Raw genomic sequence first — 19,587 nt, forward strand, 5'->3', positions numbered from 1 at the left:
AGCCCCACCAGCTCCGTCAACTGGAGGAAAAATGCGGATTGGGGTAAAAGCAGATCGACTTCACTGCCTGGAATCAGATCTGCTCGAAAACAATAGTGCGCCTGTGGCTGATGCAACAATTCTTGATGGTGCAGCTGTGGTTCAAATGAACTTTTTCCAATAGCAGTTCCTAACTGCAGTATCATCAAAATAGATATTTAACGTAATTTGACCTTGACCTAAATGCATGACCTTGAGTTCTGGCGATCTCAAAAGTATCACCGAATGAATGGGCATCCCCAATTTAGTTGGAAACGACACCTATAATATTTTTCTACACTGTTTGCTTCCAAAATTAAGCGCGTTTGAACATTAGACCCGGTGGACTGGTGGCCATTTTGGATTTGACCTCTCACGGTCCTCGGAGGTCAAATCTGACTTCCCTCCAAATCTGAAAATAAACCTTATGGTATATACTAACTATGTTAGAAATTTCATGCTTTTCTCATAAAATGCACAATTGTTATAATATGAGCGCTTATCCGCCGTACTATTAGTCACATTTTGAGGTGGCCAGTGAAGCTTGTTTTCCGAGGTGTATTGCACAGCCTACTAGCTCGACTAGCACGCATGGACAGTTACACAGTTGTCCAATTTAACCGTAATGCTTTTGTCTAATTTCTTCGTCTAACGAGTTTGTTATTTTGTTTGTTTGTTTTTTAATCTTGAATGTGGATCACGTTCAGGTTATTCGCACCCTTTCCTGAGGGTGTGTTTGTCTGCATCTAGATTCACCGTAATCTTTATGATTCATTCTAAGGCTTTAAAAATAATACATCACATGCACACAGGTTTTTGCAGCAATGAGATAGGATTATAGATTTTACATTTAAAATATAATCGATATACCCAGCGAGGCTCTGTCTTGTTTGTATTGTGTTATGATGGATTTCCTAAATAATCTCGGGCCTAAGGGCTTGACGCAATTCCTTCTTTAATGCTATCCATCAGTCTGGCACAATTCCTTCTTTAATGCTATCCATCAGTCTGGCACAATTCCTTCTTTAATGCTATCCATCAGTCTGGCACAATTCCTTCTTTAATGCTATCCATCAGTCTGGCACAATTCCTTCTTTAATGCTATCCATCAGTCTGGCACAATTCCTTCTTTAATGCTATCCATCAGTCTGGCACAATTCCTTCTTTAATGCTATCCATCAGTCTGGCACAATTCCTTCTTTAATTCTATCCATCAGTCTGGCACAATTCCTTCTTTAATTCTATCCATCAGTCTGGCACAATTCCTTCTTTAATGCTATCCATCAGTCTGGCACAATTCCTTCTTTAATGCTATCCATCAGTCTGGCACAATTCCTTCTTTAATGCTATCCATCAGTCTGGCACAATTCCTTCTTTAATGCTATCCATCAGTCTGGCACAATTCCTTCTTTAATGCTATCCATCAGTCTGGCACAATTCCTTTAATGCTATCCATCAGTCTGGCACAATTCCTTCTTTAATGCTATCCATCAGTCTGGCACAATTCCTTCTTTAATGCTATCCATCAGTCTGGCACAATTCCTTCTTTAATGCTATCCATCAGTCTGGCACAATTCCTTCTTTAATGCTATCCATCAGTCTGGCACAATTCCTTCTTTAATTCTATCCATCAGTCTGGCACAATTCCTTCTTTAATGCTATCCATCAGTCTGGCACAATTCCTTCTTTAATGCTATCCATCAGTCTGGCACAATTCCTTCTTTAATGCTATCCATCAGTCTGGCACAATTCCTTCTTTAATTCTATCCATCAGTCTGGCACAATTCCTTCTTTAATGCTATCCATCAGTCTGGCACAATTCCTTCTTTAATGCTATCCATCAGTCTGGCACAATTCCTTCTTTAATTCTATCCATCAGTCTGGCACAATTCCTTCTTTAATGCTATCCATCAGTCTGGCACAATTCCTTCTTTAATGCTATCCATCAGTCTGGCACAATTCCTTCTTTAATGCTATCCATCAGTCTGGCACAATTCCTTCTTTAATGCTATCCATCAGTCTGGCACAATTCCTTCTTTAATGCTATCCATCAGTCTGGCACAATTCCTTCTTTAATTCTATCCATCAGTCTGGCACAATTCCTTCTTTAATTCTATCCATCAGTCTGGCACAATTCCTTCTTTAATGCTATCCATCAGTCTGGCACAATTCCTTCTTTAATGCTATCCATCAGTCTGGCACAATTCCTTCTTTAATTCTATCCATCAGTCTGGCACAATTCCTTCTTTAATGCTATCCATCAGTCTGGCACAATTCCTTCTTTAATGCTATCCATCAGTCTGGCACAATTCCTTCTTTAATTCTATCCATCAGTCTGGCACAATTCCTTCTTTAATTCTATCCATCAGTCTGGCACAATTCCTTCTTTAATGCTATCCATCAGTCTGGCACAATTCCTTCTTTAATGCTATCCATCAGTCTGGCACAATTCCTTCTTTAATTCTATCCATCAGTCTGGCACAATTCCTTCTTTAATGCTATCCATCAGTCTGGCACAATTCCTTCTTTAATGCTATCCATCAGTCTGGCACAATTCCTTCTTTAATGCTATCCATCAGTCTGGCACAATTCCTTCTTTAATGCTATCCATCAGTCTGACGCAATTCCTTCTTTAATGCTATCCATCAGTCTGGCACAATTCTTTCTTTAATGCTATCCATCAGTCTGGCACAATTCCTTCTTTAATGCTATCCATCAGTCTGACGCAATTCCTTCTTTAATGCTATCCATCAGTCTGGCACAATTCCTTCTTTAATGCTATCCATCAGTCTGACGCAATTCCTTCTTTAATGCTATCCATCAGTCTGGCACAATTCTTTCTTTAATGCTATCCATCAGTCTGACGCAATTCCTTCTTTAATTCTATCCATCAGTCTGACGCAATTCCTTCTTTAATGCTATCCATCAGTCTGACGCAATTCCTTCTTTAATGCTATCCATCAGTCTGGCACAATTCCTTCTTTAATGCTATCCATCAGTCTGGCACAATTCCTTCTTTAATGCTATCCATCAGTCTGACGCAATTCCTTCTTTAATGCTATCCATCAGTCTGGCACAATTCCTTCTTTAATGCTATCCATCAGTCTGGCACAATTCCTTCTTTAATGCTATCCATCAGTCTGGCACAATTCCTTCGATGTGGAGAGAAGTTAAGATTATCGCCATACCCAAGCTAGCGGGGTGGCTTGGGGTCAATTTTCAAGATTACCGTTACCGGGCGGACAAAAGCGCCATTTTTGGTGTGAGGCTTCCTTAGGGTATATCAGTTGATTTTAGCCGAGGAGCCCTCTCGAAATATGTACGTAACCATGGTAACACAAACAAATCCAAGATGGATGCCTGTTCACATAAGAGATATGAAGTCTCTGCCTGACCCTATCAAGGAAGAGTTTGAGAAACAATGCCACTGGGTCCTTTCTAAAACCAGCAAAATATTCTCTACTATCCCATTTGACCAAGCTCATGAACAGGAGAACGCGAAAGTCAAAGGCTCTGGTGGTTGTATTGGACTCACAGGAAACCCTGTCGCATTTAGACGCTGGATGTTAACAGGTCCCGAGTTGGCCAGATTGCAAACACAGTTTGAGGAAGAATACTTTCCCAATGATGACCCAGATTTTCGGAACCATGAACAGGGCCTTGCATCACAAAAAACATTTCAGAAGGAAGTAAACAATCTTTCTGAAACCTTCAACAGAATGGGAAACCCCTTCCTTGATGATTTTGAAGAGCTAGTGACACTCGACAGTCGCAATTGCATGGATGAGTCTGTAGTATCCGCACTACGCACATTGGAAGACACAGGCATAAAGCAGTATCAGGAGTATGTCAAGAGTGTACTTGAAGATCGCAGCTGCTCTATACATGACCCAATCAAGAAGAACTCACTGGCTCTCTTCAAGAGACCTAAACCCAAGGCCCCGACAAAGCAGGGGAAGAAGATCAAAGTGCTCCAGAACAATGTGGCACTTTTTGGCCAGTTGTACATTGCCATGCAAAGTCGCGAGGGTGACCTGAAGGAATTCTTTGCCCATGAGATACAACCCTTTCCACCTTCTCTCTCACACTTTGGTAAGCTGCATTTACCAAACACAAAGTCCGATCTACTGAAATGTATTGAGCAGCCCGAGCAGCCTGAGCCACCTTCAACCTATGACTGCATTGTACTGGATGGTGCTGTCATTGTGCACTGTCTGCCGACTACTGCAGTCAGCACGTTCATTGAGTATGCAGACAAGGTGTTCATCCCCTACCTGGTGAAGCAGCTACAGAATGCCACAAGGTTGGATGTTGTGTGGGACACATACATTCCAGACAGTTTGAAGGAATCAACCCGGGAAAAGAGAGGAAAGGGTGTGCGCAGAAAAGTGTCCGGCCAAACCAAGCTTCCAGGCAATTGGATGGACTTCCTCCGTGATCCAAAAAACAAACAGGAGCTATTTGCCTTTCTGACGGTCCAAGGTTGCCGAGTTTACCTTTCTATCAGGCAAATCCGTGTACATCACATCAGGTGAATCTGTAGTATCCACAGGCACCATCAACGCCATGCTGAACTGCAACCATGAGGAAGCAGATACGAGGGTCATAGTGCACATCGTGCATGCACTAGAGCAAGATATGAAGACTATTAAAGTGCGCACTGTTGACACAGACGTTGTAGTCATACTTATTGGTACATTTTATGATCTCATGGTCACTCAGCCATTGGTAGACATCTGGGTTGCCTTTGGAATGGGTAAGAATTACAGATTTTACAGTATCAATGCCATATGTGACAGACTTGGGGAAACAAGATCACAAGCTCTACCAGTATTTCATGCCCTTTCTGGATGTGATACCACATCAGCCTTCCAAGGTAAGGGCAAGAAGTCAGCCTGGCAGGCTTGGCAAGCCTATGAAGACATCACAGAAACATTTGTGTATCTGGCTCGTCACCCCTTTGAGCTTCTTTATACAGACGCTGATCACTTCCAGAAGATCGAGAGACTAATCATCATCTTGTATGATAGAACAAGTCCCTTGAGCTCCGTCAATGAAGCAAGACAGGAACTCTTCTGCCAGAAGAATCGATCAATGGACAGAATACCACCCACACAGGATGCTCTTCTTCAACATGCCCGGCGGGCATTGTACCAAGCCGGAATCTGGACAACCAGCACACAGACACAGCAAGTGGTTCCTTCTCCACAGACATTTGCATGGACCAAGGTGTCAGATGTATGGGTACCAGTTTGGATATCAATGCCAGAGGTTTCCAGAGCATGCAGAGAACTAATCAAATGTGGTTGCAAAGGAGACTGTACCACATGCAAATGTGGCAATGCCAATCTTGTCTGCTCAAAACGTTGTGTTTGCCCATGTATTAAATAGACAAGTAAATAAGAACATTGCAGATGTCTAGATTACTGAGAAAGTAAGGATTTGCACATTGCACACTGAACATTATAATATACTTTTGTTCAACAGAAATCCCCCATGCTCACTACTGAATGACCAAAGTACTTGTACACTCAATTTTTTAAAATTATTTTCTTTAAAAGTTGATGACTGAGGTCAATTATATCATGTAGTGGTTATAAGTTTCATGATTGTGTGGCTACAAATTCCCCTCATCCCAAGTGGGACTGGGAGGTTTTTTTTAGACCAGGAGTATTGTAATATATAAAGCTATATCAATATGCAGTACCAGAGACTTTTGGGGGCATCCTCATTTTTTCAAAAACAAATGACATACTTTGCTTACATGTACCTCCAAGTCGGCTTTTTTTTGTTTCAGTGTTTTGTTTTGATTAATGTGCAGCCTATATCAGGTGTACATATGTACTTAATAGTCTAGTCCAAGCTGGATCCGACCAGAAAGGATAACCATTAGGAGTGCAAAATATCGAGCCCAAGAATTGGGCGTGTCGCTTATTGGATGTCACGCCTACCATTACAATCAGTATCCACTATAAACCAATGAGAGGTTTAGATTAAGTCTTAATCTAAACCTCTCATTGGTTTATAGTGGATACTGATTGTAATGGTAGGCGTGACATCCAATAAGCGACACGCCCAATTCTTGGGCTCGATATTTTGCACTCCTAATGATAATGTTGTATTTCCAGGGTACAATGTTTACAGCTTATCATTCGCAATAATTGATGACCTGGAGTTATAAGCAATGTATTCAAGCCAAAAGCTTTCCCCCCCCCCTAACATTGAGGGCGCCCTTCACATGAAATCACTGAATGTCCCTTTAAATTTACTGGTGATATTGTAATATCAAAATACACATTCAGTGTCCTAAAAATTTATATTTTGATACCAATTTTTGCTATCCATGACTTATATAACCCGGGAAATGTGTTTTTAATTACTGGATGGCGGCCATTTTGGATTTTTTGGTTTTACACGAATACGCGTAAAAATTCGCGAGGGCTCCTCGGCTAATATTGATTAATAGGTCATTAGGAGTGTTCATGCCAAATTTGGTGATTTTGTCCACCGTGTAACGGTAATTTTGCTAAGCCACCCTACTAAGCCAGGGAAGCTACGAGATAGCCCTCAAACTACCGAGCAATATCATGACCCTGCACATCACACAAGGTGTTCGAGCATCTTCTGCAAATCCGCATCTCATTGCTAGTTGAGTCTTACACGAACATCCCGAGTGTACCTTTAGATACAATCCAATGCGAACCTGCCAATCCACGAAAAGGTTCTGAACCCTCCAAGATTTTGATTGAAGTCGTCTACTTTACGCAGCCTTTTACCCCGGTCTCCACATTTTCAGCTATCGAGTCCACTAACATTTTTATTTAACAAAATAAATGATTTCCTGCTGTAACAAGGAGAAACATTGCACAAATTTAGACAAATGCAGGCCATTTTATGACCCATGCTTAGCAAGAATAGATTTTTTTGGCATTTCATCTTGGTTGTTTTAACTGAATTAAAACAATTGCATCTGATAAACATATTAATTATTTAATAAACATTTATGCAATTTTAACTTCAAACCTGAAAGTAAAAAAAACAAACAACTAACCACACTGCCTCTCTTAATCTCCAATCCCTGCAGTTTCCCCCTCAGCACCTAGTGTTTCAAACGTCCGTCCATATTCGACGTCGGCCGAGGTCAAGCTGGATGAGCCGGAGGCGAACGGTGGAGTTCCTGTGTTGGAGTTTATAGTTCGCATTCGGCCTGCGGATGAGCGAGGCAGTGGCAGTCGTCGTGAGTGGCAGAGGTTCACTACCAATGGCCAACAAGGTTTGAACGAACTCCTCGCTTTGCTATATTGTTTTCCATTTTCATAATTCCTCTCAAACTATATGACTCACCCGTTCCCCCTGCCTCACTGATGCCCCCCCCCTCCGTCTCGCCGCTGTTCCACCCATCTCACCGCTGTTCCCACATCTCACTGCTGTTCCACCCATCTCACCGCTGTTCCACCCATCTCACCGCTATTCCACCCATCTCACCGCTGTCCCCCCCCCCCCGTCTCACCGCTGCCCCCCCCGTCTCACCGCTGTCCCCCCCCCGTCTCACCGCTGTCCCCCCCCTCCCGTCTTTCCGCTGTCCCCCCCCCCATCTCGCCGCTGTTCCCCCCGTCTCGCCACTGTTCCCCCCGTCCCGCCACTGTTCCCCCATCTCACTGCTGTCCCCCTCCACCCCCTCCCCCGTCTCACCAATGTTCCCCTCGTCTCGCCGCTGTCCCCCCCCCCCCCCGTCCCACCACTGTTCCCCCATCTCACTGCTGCCCCCCTCCACCCCCTCCCCCGTCTCACCACTGTTCCCCCATCTCACTGCTGTCCCCCTCCACCCCCTCCCCCATCTCACCACTGTGCCCCCCCGTCTCGCCACTGTTCCCCCCCGTCCCGCCACTGTTCCCCCATCTCACTGCTGTCCTCCTCCACCCCCACCCCCGTCTCACCACTGTTCCCCTCGTCTCGCCGCTGTTCCCCCATCTCACTGCTGTTCCCCTCGTCTCGTCGCTGTTCCCCCATCTCACTGCTGTTCCCCCATCTCACTGCTGTTCCCCTTGTCTCACCACTGTTCCCCCATCTCACTGCTGTTCCCCTCGTCTCGCCGCTGTTCCCCCATCTCACTGCTGTTCCCCTCGTCTCGCCGCTGTTCCCCCATCTCACTGCTGTTCCCCTTGTCTCACCACTGTTCCCCCATCTCACTGCTGTTCCCCTCGTCTCGCCGCTGTTCCCCAATCTCACTGCTGTTCCCCTCGTCTCACCGCTGTTCCCCCATCTCACCACTGTTCCCCCATCTCACTGCTGTGCCCCTTGTCTCACCACTGTTCCCCCATCTCACCACTGTTCCCCTCGTCTCGCCGCTGTTCCCCCATCTCACTGCAGTTCCCCTCATCTCGCCGCTGTTCCCCAATCTCACCACTGTTTCCCCATCTCACTGCTGTTCCCCCATCTCACTGCTGTTCCCCTTGTCTCACCACTGTTCCCCCATCTCACCACTGTTCCCCCATATCACTGCTGTTCCCCCATCTCACTGCTGTTCCCCTCGTCTCGCCGCTGTTCCCCCATCTCACCACTGTTCCCCCATCTCACCACTGTTCCCCCATCTCACTGCTGTTCCCCCATCTCACTGCTGTTCCCCCATCTCACTGCTGTTCCCCCATCTCACCACTGTTCCCCCATCTCACTGCTGTTCCCCCATCTCACTGCTGTTCCCCCATCTCACTGCTGTTCCCCCATCTCACTGCTGTTCCCCTCGTCTCACCGCTGTTCCCCCATCTCACTGCTGTTCCCCTTGTCTCTCCACTGTTCCCCCCATATCGCCGCTGTTCCCCACCCCCCATCTCACCGCTGTTCCCCCCCCATCTCACCGCTGCTCCCCCCCCCCCATCTCACCGCTGTTCCCCCCGTCTTGCCAATGTTCCCCCCGTCTTGCCAATGTTCCCCCCGTCTCACCAATGTTCCCCCATCTCACTGCTGTCCCCGCCAGCCCCCCGTCTCGCCACTGTTCCCCTCGTCTTGCCACTGTTCCCCCATCTCACTGCTGTTCCCCTTGTCTCGCCGCTGTTCCCCCAACCCCCTCGCCGCTGTTCCCCTCGTCTCACCACTGTTCCCCCATCTCACTGCTGTCCGCCGTCCCCCCCATCTCACCACTGTTCCCCCACCTCACTGCTGACCCCCCGCCCTCCCATCTCGCCACTGTTCCCCCATCTCACTGCTGTTCCCCTCGTCTCGCCGCTGTTCCGCCATCTCACTGCTGTTCCCCTCGTCTCGCCGCTGTTCCCCCATCTCACTGCTGTTGCCCTCGTCTCGCCGCTGTTCCCCCATCTCACTGCTGTTCCCCCCGTCTTGCCGCTGTGTCCCCTCGTCTTGCCACTGTTCCCCCATCTCACTGCTGTCCCCCTCGTCTTGCCGCTGTTTCCCCATCTCTCTGCTGTTCCCCCCGTCTTGCCGCTGTGTCCCCTCGTCTTGCCACTGTTCCCCCATCTCACTGCTGTTCCCCCTCGTCTTGCCACTGTTTCCCCATCTCTCTGCTGTTCCCTCCGTCTTGCCACTGTTTCCCCATCTCTCTGCTGTTCCCCCCGTCTTGCCGCTGTGTCCCCTCGTCTTGCCACTGTTCCCCCATCTCACTGCTGTCCCCCTCGTCTTGCCGCTGTTTCCCCATCTCTCTGCTGTTCCCCCCGTCTTGCCGCTGTGTCCCCTCGTCTTGCCACTGTTCCCCCATCTCACTGCTGTTCCCCCTCGTCTTGCCACTGTTTCCCTATCTCTCTGCTGTTCCCCCCGTCTTGCCGCTGTGTCCCCTCGTCTTGCCACTGTTCCCCCATCTCACTGCTGTTCCCCCTCGTCTTGCCACTGTTTCCCCATCTCTCTGCTGTTCCCTCCGTCTTGCCGCTGTGTCCCCTCGTCTTGCCGCTGTTCCCCCATCTCACTGCCGCTCCCCATGTTTCACCGCAGTTCCCCTCGTCTTGCCGCTGTTCCCCCATCTCACTGCTGTTCCCCTCGTCTCACCGCAGTCCCCCCCCCCCCCCCCCGTCTCGCCACTGTCCCCCCCCTGTCTTGCCACTCTTCTGCCACTTTTCCAACATGTTCCCCCATCTCACCACTGCCACTGCCCCGTCTCACCGCTGTCTTCCCATCTCACTGCTGTTCCCCCATCTCACCGCTGTTCCCCCCGTCCCGCCACTGTTCCCCCCATCTTGCCGATGCCCCCCCCACCCCCCTCCCGTCTTGCTGTTTTTTTTTTTTTTTTTGGTATGCAAGATCGAGGCTCGTGTAAGAGCTTACATTAATCACAATAAGACAAGCTGGCACATAAAACACAAGATAAAGGGAGCGGGAGACAAGATGGGGAGAGAGAGGGAAGCACACAAGTACAACATTTGAGAGCAGGGACATCTGTAGATCTGTGCGAGGGAGAGGGCTTGGGGGGAGGAGGCATGGGAAGGGGGATAGAGATTCTAAAAAACAAAAAACATGGACACTGCTAGGACTTCCAGGAGTTTGTTCCAGAGGCGGGAGAAAAGAGGAATGAAAGAGTGAAGGTGAATAGAGAGTCTTGATTTTGGCAGTTTAACCATAAGAGGGTTGCAGGCAGATCTTGTGCAACCTGTAGGAATATTTGGGGGACAGAGCACAGAGAGAGCTGGGGGAGCAACGCCAGATAGGAGTCGGTAGAAGACAGAAAGACCACCAAGCCTGTGGTGAGTGGGTGAAAGGCCCTCAGAGTTAGCTTCATCGCGGGAGATTCCAACGATTCTGAAAGCGTTGGTTTCAACAGCGTGAAGCCGAGCTTGGTGTGAGGCAGCAGCACCATCCCAGAGGGGGGAACAGTATTCCATTGAGCTGCAGATGAAAGCCTTGTATGTGGTGAGGAGCTCAGGTGTGCCAAGGAAGGACTTCGCACGACGGATAATGCCCAGTCGGCGACTGGCTTTGGAGGCCAGCTTGGAAATGTGGTTTTCCCAGGATAGATCATGGCAGATTGTGAGACCCAAGAGCTTGAGTGACAGAACTTCTTGGAGAGGATTGTTCAGAAAGTGGATGGGAGGGTTTTCCAAATGATCTTTTCGGAGAGACATAGTGAGAGTGTGAGATTTGTCACGATTGAAAGACATGGTCCACTTGTTTGACCAGTCTGTGATTTTGTCCAGGTCTGCAGAGAGTGAGGAGGCTGCAGACTGCCGATTTGAGGGATGAGGAATGGAGCGGCAGAGAGTGGAGTCATCATCAAAGAGAAAGAGAGGATTTTCCAGAGAGTCGGAGAGATCATTGATAAAGACCAGAAAAAGCACAGGGCCCAGAACCCTGCCTTGAGGAACTCCAGCCTGAACAGGAAGGGGAGATGAGAGAAACCCATTCAGGGCCACACGTTGACAACGACCAGAGAGGAAGTCCGCAAGCCATGTGTGGAGATTTACATTTATACCATATGAGGAGAGTTTGGAGAGCAGAGCGGGGTGCCAGACTGTATCGAAGGCACGTGACATTGAGGACCACCATCCATTGCTAAGACAGCAGAAGCAGCATGTCCAGAGTAGAATGACCTGGTCTGAATCCAAATTGATGATCCGAGATCAAGCCATTGGAGAAGAGGAAGGATTTGATGTCAGAAGCAATGATTGATTCCATGACCTTGCTGATTATTGGGACCAGGCTGATTGGTCTGTAGTTGCAAGGATCTGTTTTTGCACCTTTTTTTTGTAAAGCGGTAATGTTGGCTGATTTCCAAGATGCTGGCAGATGAATTTGAGTAAAAGAGAAGGTGAAGAGAACAGAGGGTGAGATGGAGCGGCAGAGCAGGATTTTAGGACCCATGGGCCGATGCCGTCTGGTCCAGTTGCAGAATCAGAGTCGAGGTTTGACAAAAACCTCTCCACCTTGTCAGGAGAGAAGGACACAGAGTCCTGGAGCAGTTGGGTTCGACTGGGTAAGGTGGGTACAGAGAGAGATGGGTTCGGGACACACGATTTTGAGGCAAACAGAGTTGAGGCATTCGGCTTTTTCACGTGCGGTGTCAACTGTGTAGCCGTTTGAAGTAAGGGAGGTGATGGAGGAGGAACAAACACCAGAAACAGATGTGACCAGACGCCACCAGGATTTGGAGGAAGGAGACAGGTTTGAGAGTTCGGTTTTGAGAGTAGAGAGATATTGTTTCCTGGCTCTCCTGAGGGTAGACACACACTTGTTTCGAGCTTTGTGAAAGGAACTGAGATTATCTTCAGTTGGATTAGCCTTCCATGAGGTGAAGGCAAGTTGCTTCATGGCAACTGCCTCACCACAAGCTTCAGTGTACCATGGATGGGCGGAAGGGTACGACAACTGAAGAGGAGATGGGATAAATCTGTGCATGAGAGAGAGCAGTTTACTTTGGAAGAATTCCCAGGAAGAGTTGATGTCAGAAGCAGTAGAGATGGGAGACCAGTCCAGATGATTGATGGCTGCTTGAAGACCATGCCAGTCAGCCTGAGTGAAATGCCAGACTCGTTGGCGCTGAGGAGGCTCTCTGAGAATGGCCAGAGAGATATCAAAATAGATAGATATCAAATATATATCAAAAGAGAGAGATATTTTCCCCCACTGCCTCTCCATCGTTCCCCCTCCCCCCCTCAAATCCCCCGTCCCCACCACTCTGCACTCTTCCATTGTCTCGCCCTTTCCCCCCTCTTTGTTCTTACCAATTCCCAGCACATCTGAACCGCATCTGCCAATAATTTTCCCATCCTGTGCGCATGCCTTTTCCAATCCTTGTTAATTTTAACTGGTGTATGAAATAATTATGTTTGCCGCTCGTGTGTTTCCAGAATTATTTCAAACACTACATCACATTTCACTTGGAATCTCTCATAAAGTGAAGAATTGTTCGTTATCGGCATCACTAGGCCTCGACCCTGAGACGTTGTGTTCCCCAGAGAGTGTGCAGGTGACCGGCTTGAAACCAGAAAGGCGATATGATGTGCAAGCTGCCGCTCGCAATGGTGCCGGCACGGGAGAGTTCAGCACAGCCGTGCAATTTGAAACGCTGCCTATTCGTAAGCCCTGGCCCTCCGGTCATAACTTAATACACCTAATACCCAGTCAGTCATTTAGTCAGCCCTGGCCCTCCGGCCCTTAATACCCTCTGGCCATAACTTAATACACGTAAAACCCAGTTCGTCATTTAGTCAGCCCTGACCCTCTGGCCATAATTTATTATACCTAATGCCCAGTCAGTCATTTAGTCAGCCCTGGCCCTCCGGCCATAACTTAATATACCTAAAACCCAGTCAGTCATTTAGTCAGCCCTGGCCCTCCGGCCATAACTTAATATACCTAAAACCCAGTCAGTCATTTAGTCAGCCCTGGCCCTCCGGTCATAACTTAACACACATAATACCCAGTCAGTCATTTAGTCAGCCCTGGCCCTCCGGCCCTTAATACCCTCTGGCCATAACTTAATACACGTAAAACCCAGTTCGTCATTTAGTCAGCCCTGACCCTCTGGCCATAATTTATTATACCTAAAACCCAGTCAGTTATTTAGTCAGCCCTGGCCCTCCGGTCATAACTTAACACACATAATACCCAGTCAGTCATTTAGTCAGCCCTGGCCCTCCGGCCTTAATACCCTCTGGCCATAACTTAATACACGTAAAACCCAGTCAGTCATTTAGTCAGCCCTGACCCTCTGGCCATAATTTATTTTACCTAATACCCAGTCAGTCATTTAGTCAGCCCTGGCCCTCCAGCCATAACTTAATACACCTAAAACCCAGTCAGTCATTTAGTCAGCCATGGCCCTCCGGCCATAACTTAATACACCTAAAACCCAGTCAGTCATTTAGTCAGCCCTGGCCCTCCGGCCATAACTTAATATACCTAAAACCCAGTCAGTCATTTAGTCAGCTCTGGCCCTCTGGCCATAACTTAATACACCTAATACCCAGTCAGTCATTTAGTCAGCCCTGGCCCTCTGGTTATAAATTAATACACCTAAAACCCAGTCAGTCATTTAGTCAGCCCTGGCCCTCCGGCCATAACTTAATATACCTAAAACCCAGTCAGTCATTTAGTCAGCTCTGGCCCTCTGGCCATAACTTAATACACCTAATACCCAGTCAGTCATTTAGTCAGCCCTGGCCCTCCGGCCATAACTTAATACAACTAAAACCCAGTCAGTCATTCAGTCAGCCCTGACCCTCTGGCCATAATTTATTATACCTAATACCCAGTCAGTCATTTAGTCAGCCCTGGCCCTCCGGCCATAACTTAATACACCTAAAACCCAGTCAGTCATTTAGTCAGCCCTGGCCCTCCGGCCATAACTTAATATACCTAAAACCCAGTCAGTCATTCAGTCAGCCCTGGCCCTCCGGTCATAACTTAATATACCTAAAACCCAGTCAGTCATTTAGTCAGCTCTGGCCCTCTGGCCATAACTTAATACACCTAATACCCAGTCAGTCATTTAGTCAGCCATGGCCCTCTGGTTATAAATTTATACACCTAAAACCCAGTCAGTCATTTAGTCTGCCCTGACCCTCTGGCCATAATTTATTACACCTAATACCCAGTCAGTCATTTAGTCAGCCCTGGCCCTCCGGCCATAACTTAATACACCTAAAACCCAGTCAGTCATTTAGTCACCCCTGGCCCTCCGGCCATAACTTAATACACCTAAAACCCAGTCAGTCATTTAGTCAGCCCTGACCCTCTGGCCATAACTTAATACACCTAATACCCAGTCAGTCATTTAGTCAGCCCTGGCCCTCCGGCCATAACTTAATACACCTAAAACCCAGTCAGTCATTCAGTCAGCCCTGGCCCTCCGGTCATAACTTAATATACCTAAAACCCAGTCAGTCATTTAGTCAGCTCTGGCCCTCTGGCCATAACTTAATACACCTAATACCCAGTCAGTCATTTAGTCAGCCCTGGCCCTCTGGTTATAAATTAACACACCTAAAACCCAGTCAGTCATTTAGTCCGCCCTGACCCTCTGGCCATTATTTATTACACCTAATACCCAGTCAGTCATTTAGTCAGCCCTGGCCCTCCGGCCATAACTTAATACAACTAAAACCCAGTCAGTCATTTAGTCAGCCCTGGCCCTCCGGCCATAACTTAATATCCCTAAAACCCAGTCAGTCATTTAGTCAGCTCTGGCCCTCTGGCCATAACCTAATATACCTAAAACCCAGTCAGTTATTTAGTCAGCCCTGGCCCTCCGGTCATAACTTAACACACATAATACCCAGTCAGTCATTTAGTCAGCCCTGGCCCTCTGGCCCTTAATACCCTCTGGCCATAACTTAATACACGTAAAACCCAGTCAGTCATTTAGTCAGCCCTGACCCTCTGGCCATAATTTATTATACCTAATACCCAGTCAGTCATTTAGTCAGCCCTGGCCCTCCGGTCATAACTTAACACACATAATACCCAGTCAGTCATTTAGTCAGCCCTGGCCCTCTGGCCCTTAATACCCTCTGGCCATAACTTAATACACGTAAAACCCAGTCAGTCATTTAGTCAGCCCTGACCCTCTGGCCATAATTTATTATACCTAATACCCAGTCAGTCATTTAGTCAGCCCTGGCCCTCCGGCCATAACTTAATACACCTAAAACCCAGTCAGTCATTTAGTCAGCCCTGGCCCTCCGGCCATAACTTAATACACCTAAAACCCAGTCAGTCATTCAGTCAGTCCTGGCCCTCCGGTCATAACTTAACACACCTAAAACCCAGTCAGTCATTAAGTCAGCCCTGGCCCTCCGGCCATAACTTAATACACCTAAAACCCAGTCAGTCATTTAGTCAGCCCTGGCCCTCCGGCCAAAACTTAATACACCTAAAACCCAGTCAGTCATTAAGTCAGCCCTAGCCCTCCGGCCATAACTTAATACACCTAAAACCCAGTCAGTCATTAAGTCAGCCCTGGCCCTCCGGCCATAACTTAATACACCTAATACCCAGTCAGTCATTTAGTCAGCCCTGGCCCTCAGGCCATAACTTAATACACCTAAACCCAAGTCAGCCCTGGCCCTCCGGCCATAACTTAATACACCTAAAACCCAGTCAGTCATTAAGTCAGCCCTGGCCCTCTGGCCATAACTTAATACACCTAAAACCTAGTCAGTCATTTAGTCAGCCCTGGCCCTCCGGCCATAAATTAAAACACCTACAACCCAGTCAGTCATTTAGTCAGCCCTGGCCCTCCGGCCATAACTTAATACACCTAAAACCCAGTCAGTCATTAAGTCAGCCCTGGCCCTCCAGCCATAACTTAATACACCTAAAACCCAGTCAGTCATTAAGTCAGCCCTGGCCCTCCGGCCATAACTTAATACACCTAAAACCCAGTCAGTCATTAAGTCAGCCCTGGCCCTCCGGCCATAAGTTAATACACCTCAAACCCAGTCAGTCATTGAGTCAGCCCTGGCCTTCCAGCCATAACTTAATACACCTCAAACCCAGTCAGTTATTGAGTCAGCCCTGGCCCTCCGGCCATAACTTAATACACCTAAAACCCAGTCAGTCATTTAGTCAGCCCTGGCCCTCCGGCCATAACTTAATACACCTAAAACCCAGTCAGTCATTTAGTCAGCCCTGGCCCTCCGGCCATAACTTAATACACCTAAAACCCAGTCAGTCATTTAGTCAGCCCTGGCCCTCCGGCCATAACTTAATACACCTAAAACCCAGTCAATCATTTAGTCAGCCCTGGCCCTCCGGCCATAACTTAATACACCTAAAACCCAGTCAGTCATTGAGTCAGCCCTGGCCCTCTGGCCATAACTTAATACACCTAAAACGCAGTCAGTCATTTAGTCAGCCCTGGCCCTCCGGCCATAACTTAATACACCTAAAACCCAGTCAGTCATTTAGTCAGCCCTGGCCCTCCGGCCATAACTTAATACACCGAAAACCCAGTCAGTCATTTAGTCAGCCCTGGCCCTCCGGCCATAACTTAATACACCTAAAAACCCAGTCAGTCATTTCGTCAGCCCTGGCCCTCCGGCCATAACTTAATACACCTAAAACCCAGTCAGTCATTTAGTCAGCCCTGGCCCTCCGGCCATAACTTAATACACCTAAAACCCAGTCAGTCATTTAGTCAGCCCTGGCCCTCCGGCCATAACTTAATACACCTAAAAACCCAGTCAGTCATTTAGTCAGCCCTGGCCCTCCGGCCATAACTTAATACACCTAAAACCCAGTCAGTCATTGAGTCAGCCCTGGCCCTCTGGCCATAACTTAATACACCTAAAACCCAGTCAGTCATTGAGTCAGCCCTGGCCCTCCGGCCATAACTTAATACACCTAAAACGCAGTCAGTCATTTAGTCAGCCCTGGCCCTCCGGCCATAACTTAATACACGTAAAACCCAGTCAGTCATTTAGTCAGCACTGGCCCTCCGGCCATAACTTAATACACCTAAAACCCAGTCAGTCATTTCGTCAGCCCTGGCCCTCCGGCCGTAACTTAATACACGTAAAACCCAGTCAGTCATTTAGTCAGCACTGGCCCTCCGGCCATAACTTAATACACCTAAAACCCAGTCAGTCATTTAGTCAGCCCTGGCCACTCAGTACACTTTCCATCCGGGTTCTTTTTAACACTTTCAATCGGCATTTTACCTGCCGAACACCTGAACATTTACTCTGCAATTGTGGTTCATTTGGTCACATCTTTGGGTTCAATAATCATGCTCTCGCACACCTCATTATTGTAACATATTGGCATGTATTTTTACACTAACTAGTCAGCATATAAAATGTCTAGTTTGTTTATTAAGAATGTAACTCAGAAATCCACAAATCCTCTGAGTATTTGATTTGCATGTTTTGTTTGTTCCCGTCCCCATCACAAAACACCGATTTCCTTACTTTGTTTGTCTTGTCATCGCAATACTCACAACACCTCAGGTCGAAATTATAAACATGTCATTTTAAACATTATAACAGCAATTATTCTGATCAAACCACTATTATATTGTGAGAATAACATTATGGTAATCTTATCCAAAGATAATCTGAGCCAATCCTTGCTGATGGACGGGCAGCCATTGTGAGAGATAATCAACACTCTACCACAGGTTTCTCACGTTTACCCCACACACGTCATGTATCGCCATATGTTGCGTGTGTCTTCCGCTTGCGCAAACACTGAGGAAAGTGCGAATCCTCGGGAGGAAGGTCGCATCTGTTTCGTTGTACTTTTGGCCAAACGCAAATACCTAGAAGACCTCGTTCCAAAGTACATTTTGATTACTAGCAACGGTACACGCCCTAAGGGCGGGGCTTCATCTGGGAGGCCCAAATGAAAAGGTAAAATATCAGAAATTTAAGGCTTTTTTTTATTTTACACGATTTATATAAACATCCGTTAAATCATATCACACGCAAATCATCAAAATCTAAACAGTATTTGTAGAATTTCAATAAAACCCACATCACTGTTCATATCGGTAAATATTATTCAATCGTGTTTGGAAAAAGTGGAAAATTGGAAAATTGGAAAAATTTGAAAATTGGGAAAAAATTGTAAAAACAATAGTCTGACAATTTTACTTTACAAAGTTAACAAAAAAACAAACAAAGTTTTACAAAGTAAAAAACTATTTCACTCCAGGGGGTCCCAGGATTACCCACCCAAAATTTCGTTGCAATCGGTTCAGCCGTTTTTGCGGTACCTGGAACAGACAGACAGACAGAGACATTTGGTGAATTATAGTAAGATTATTTGTCCCAAGAATGGCGACACGCTCGATGGTCACTCCTCCGGTTATTGTGCTGTTAATGGTCTGTTTGGGTCACATGCCTCGATATTTACCAAGTCGTACATGTCATCAATCACTTTCGGCTGGAACAAAGCTTGAAGAGACAGGAGGGGTTTAGGGGGTGCAGGGGTTTCTTCGGAATCCTGATGCTCATTGATCTCTCAAATTTTCCAGGTTTCTTGTTCAAAATTCCATTTGTGTGAAAACTCGAGTCGAACACTTACAACTCGCTATTATCAAAGTTATTTACAATTTGTGGACCGTTATCATCATCATCCTCATCGTTTCTATAATCGTTATCATCATCCTCATCGTTTCCATAATCTTTATCATCATCCTCATCGTTTCTATAATCGTTATCATCATAATCCTCATCGTTTCCATAATCGTGATCATCCTCCTCCTCATCATTTCCATAATCATTATCATCATCCTCATCATCATCATCCTCATCGTTTCCATAATCGTTATCATCATCATCCTCATCGTTTCCATAATCGTTATCAGCATCATCCTCATCGTTTCCACAATCGTTATCATCATCATCCTCATCGTTTCCATAATCGTTATCATCATCATCCTCATCGTTTCCATAATCGTTATCATCATCATCCTCATCGTTTCCATAATCGTTATCATCATCATCCTCATCGTTTCCATAATCGTGATCATCATCATCCTCATCGTTTCCATAATCCTGATCATCATCATCCTCATCGTTTCCATAATCTTTATCATCATCATCCTCATCGTTTCCATAATCGTTATCATCATCATCCTCATCGTTTCCATAATCGTTATCATCATCCTCATCGTTTCCATAATCG

General features: G+C 46.8%; 1 protein-coding gene across 1 annotated transcript in view; it reads left to right on the top strand.

The window, feature by feature from the left end:
* LOC137430692 (neural cell adhesion molecule 1-like) overlaps window positions 1-13,114 on the top strand; it is a 226,783-nt gene extending 213,669 nt beyond the window's left edge. The window contains exons 12-13 of the mRNA XM_068121468.2: window positions 7,103-7,291; window positions 12,912-13,114. Coding sequence (XP_067977569.2) covers window positions 7,103-7,291; window positions 12,912-13,114 — 392 coding nt within the window. The remainder of the gene's footprint in view (window positions 1-7,102; window positions 7,292-12,911) is intronic.
* The last annotated feature ends 6,473 nt before the right edge of the window (window positions 13,115-19,587 follow it).

The sequence above is a fragment of the Myxine glutinosa genome, chromosome 7 (genome assembly GCF_964187855.1).
Source record: "Myxine glutinosa chromosome 7, kmMyxGlut1.1, whole genome shotgun sequence".
In the NCBI taxonomy this organism is placed as follows: Eukaryota; Metazoa; Chordata; class Myxini; order Myxiniformes; family Myxinidae; genus Myxine; species Myxine glutinosa.